The 3,287-nt window shown below is 69.7% G+C and overlaps 2 protein-coding genes across 2 annotated transcripts in view; one reads left to right on the top strand and one right to left on the bottom strand.

The window, feature by feature from the left end:
- The window catches only part of MEPCE (methylphosphate capping enzyme), a gene marked incomplete at its 5' end in the record, with an annotated part of 2,586 nt that extends 2,215 nt beyond the window's left edge, over nucleotides 1-371 (top strand). The window contains one exon of the mRNA XM_015616262.1: nucleotides 104-371. Within this exon, the coding sequence (XP_015471748.1) occupies nucleotides 104-156 (53 nt within the window). The remainder of the gene's footprint in view (nucleotides 1-103) is intronic.
- A 74-nt stretch (nucleotides 372-445) lies between these two features.
- On the bottom strand, nucleotides 446-3,262 carry PPP1R35 (protein phosphatase 1 regulatory subunit 35). The gene is made up of 6 exons (XM_033511618.1): nucleotides 2,590-3,262; nucleotides 2,423-2,517; nucleotides 2,155-2,203; nucleotides 945-1,161; nucleotides 755-867; nucleotides 446-675 (listed from the first exon to the last, which is right to left on the bottom strand). The coding sequence occupies exons 1-6, from the start codon at nucleotides 2,920-2,922 to the stop codon at nucleotides 511-513; spliced, it is 972 nt and encodes a 323-aa protein (XP_033367509.1). The 5' UTR covers nucleotides 2,923-3,262; the 3' UTR covers nucleotides 446-510.
- Between the last annotated feature and the right edge of the window lie 25 nt (nucleotides 3,263-3,287).

Raw genomic sequence — 3,287 nt, 5'->3', positions numbered from 1 at the left:
GGGGGGAGTTTGGGGCTGGGGGGTACCTGGGGTGTCTTGGGGTGAAGTGGCAGGGTTGTAAATTTGGGGCTCCCTTCACCCAATCCTCCTTTTTTCCCCCCAGGCTTCCAGCGGCCGATTTATCTCTTCCACAAGGGACGAGGTGACGCCCCCTGAGCCCCCCAGAACTGCCCCCGGTCTGGGGGGGCCCTGATGCTCCTGGCGTGGGGAAGGGGGGGGTTGCTCCCCACCCCACCAGATGCCAAACGGGGGGAGGGGCTCTGTTTTCCCCCCTCCCCCCAATTTTTGGGGTGTTCCCTCCCCCCCCCGGGCGTTTGCCGTGGTTTGCTCTGTGCGAGGGGGGGCCCCGGAATAAAGGAGGTGATTGGTCAGCGGGGAAATGGCTTTTTGGGGTGGGGGGTGGGAGGTTTGGAAAGGCAGGGCAGGGGAGGTCACACACGCCATCTAAAGTTAAAAATAACTGTTTATTTTTTTGGGGAATAAAGGGGGATTTGAGGGGGCTGTTCCCCCTCAGTAACCCCCCCACTGCTGCAGCTTGTGGTACATGGCGAAGGCGGCTCCGGGGGGGCGCGGGAGGGCCCGGGGGAGCTCGGGGGTGCTGTGAGGGGGTAGCCAGGGCCAGCCCATGGCTCCGCCAGCACCGCCTGCCAGCACCCTCAGCTGCGGCCCCGGCACCTGCGGGGGAACAGCAGGAAAGGGTGGGGGTCCCGTCAGCACGGGGGGGCGCAGGGCAGGGTTTGGGGTCCGGTCTCACCTGCGGGGTGGGCGCGGGAGGGGCCGGGACCCCCCTCCGCGGCCCCGGCGGGGGCGGCACGGCCAGGCTGACGAGGCCGCGGAAGAGCCGCTGGGCCTGCGGGACGTTCATGGCTGAGAAGGATTTTGGGATTTGGGTGAAAACGGAGAGCGGGGGGCGGAGGAGCACCGAGCCCCCCCCCGGCACTGACCTGCGGCCGCCGCCCCGCCCAGCGCGCTGCGGGCGGCGAAGGAGCTGCCCAGGAGCGCGGCCGCGGCCCCGGGGGCGTCGAAGGGCTCGGGAGGAGCCCCGCCAGGGCCCCCCCGACTGCTGTGCAGGGTGGGGGTCGCCAGGGACCGGGTGGGGATGCCCCCATCTTCATCCTCCGTTTCCTCATCCCGGATCGCGGGGCTGGGCGCGAACCGCACCTGGAGGGGAAGGACTGCGGTCACCGAGGGCCGGGTGTCGGTTCCCCTGTGTCTCGGGCTGTCCCGTTCGCCCCCACCCCACCTGCCGGGTGCCGCCCCCGCGTCCCCCCCGCCTCAGGATCCCCCCGGGCGGCGGCGGCGGCGGCGGCGGGACCGCGCGCGGCCTCATGGCGGCGGAAGCCACGCCCTCTTCCGCCAGTGGCCACGCCTCTGACGATGACCTCACAAAAATGGTGCCCGCCCCTGCTGACCTCCCCAACATGGCGGCCCCCCGGGGTTCTCTCGCCCCTCCCAACATCGACCCTCGGACATCGCGGGTTCGAGGCCCTCCCTGGCCGGAGTCGATCGCGCCCTTTTATACACTCCAAATTCACTCGGGTTTTTCCTAAAATTGATACGGCCCCTCCCCCGTGCTGTAAAAATCGCAGGTTTATTAAAAAAGGGCCGACATTGCGCAGGAAGGGCAAGAGAGCTCGGTAGCTCTCCCCCCCTTCCTCCCAATAAAGCAGCAGCGGTACAGTGAGCGCGGGCCCCCTGCCCGCCCCCTGAGAACCTCCTGAGAACCCCCCCGACATCAGGGTGGTGCGGGGGGCGGCACAGGGGGCTGCAGGGATGGCAGCTGGGCCAGCTGCTGGGGGGTTGCGAGTGCCCGGAGCACCCGGTTCTCCCTCTCTAGCGCCGTACGCCGCTCGCTCAGCTCCCGGATCTGCTCCCGCAGCGCCTCCACCTCCTCCCGCACCGCCAGCAGCAGGTGGGACTTCACCAGATCCTGCGGGGAGAGGTGTAAGGGTCCCCCCAGAGCCCCCCATCCAGGACATAAATCCTACATCCACCTCCCGCAAGCCCCCATAGTGACCACTTGTGACCTAAAGCCTCCCTTCCATGACCCAAAGCTCCCAAATCCAGGTCCTACAGCTGCCATTGGGACCCAGAGCCCCCCGTTGAGGCCCAGTAGCCCCTCTGAGATCCCCACCGTGAACCCCCAAGTCTCACCATGGCCCTCTCAATCTTGTTGTCGATGGCGGTGATGCCGCTCCCGGAGCTGGAGGGGACAAGGATGGAGTCAGATGGACCGATGGACACCGCCCGTCCCCCCCACTGGACACCTTGGGCGGGTGAGGGAGGGGCAGAGCTTTCACACCCTCCCCCTTCCCCGTTTCCTTCCCCTTTTAGGGTGGGGGAAGGGAACCGGCGCCCCTCCCTCGCACCTGTCCAGCTCCGCCCCCACACCGGAAGTTTGAGACCCAAAGTTCCGCCTCACCCCTCGTCCTCGCTCTCCTCGCCAGCCAATCCCAGGCGCGCACTGAGCTCGGCCCCGCCCCCTGGGCGTGGCGACGGCGGTTTGGGGGGCAGCGCCTGTAAACAAAAGGGGTGGGGGTTGGGGGCGTGGTCACCTGGGCCCCACCCCAGGAGACCCCTCCCCCTCACCTGCTGCACCAGCTGCGCGAAGGCCCCGAGAGACCGAGGCTGGTGGGCGGCGGGGACGGCCCGGGGGGCGTCCAGCGACACCGGGACCCTCCCCCCGCCGCCGCCACCTCCCCGCGGTGACGCGTCCCGCTCGTAGAAATCGCGGCAGAGCCACCGGCCCCGCCGCAGCACCTCCCCCGGCGACAGTAAGCGAACGAGGCGGAACCGAGACCCGCTGGGGCTGCCGGAGGAGGAAGATGAAGAACCGCTCGCGGCGCCGGAGGCATCCCCGGGCGCGGTCCCGCTGCTGCCGCGGACGCTGGTGATGGCGAAGCCGCTTTTCTTGCGGCTCATGGAGGCGGCGGCGGCGAAAGGAGGAGGAGGAACATGGCGGGGCCGGCCCGGAGCCGTTACCGGCGGCGGCGGCAGCGGCAGCGGCGGCAGGACCCGGAAGTGAGAATCGGAAGTGATGTTGCGCTTTAAGGCATTCCCGGGCCGCGCGCGGGCACGCCCCGCCCCAGGCCGCGCCTCCTCAGCAGCAAACCACGCCCACAGAGCGCGCCCCTCGACCACGTGACCCCCGGCGTGCCGCGGGTCCTCCGCTCTGCCAGGGGGCGCCAGCGCCGCCACGGCGCGTCCCGGACGCTGCGTCAGCGCCAATGGAGCGGCGCGAGCGGGAGGCGGGAGCGGCCGGTGAGGGAGGAGGGGAGGGATGGGGG

The sequence above is a fragment of the Parus major genome, unplaced genomic scaffold (genome assembly GCF_001522545.3).
Source record: "Parus major isolate Abel unplaced genomic scaffold, Parus_major1.1 Scaffold388, whole genome shotgun sequence".
Classification (NCBI taxonomy): domain Eukaryota; kingdom Metazoa; phylum Chordata; class Aves; order Passeriformes; family Paridae; genus Parus; species Parus major.
This window is presented reverse-complemented; position numbering and strand designations above follow the sequence as displayed.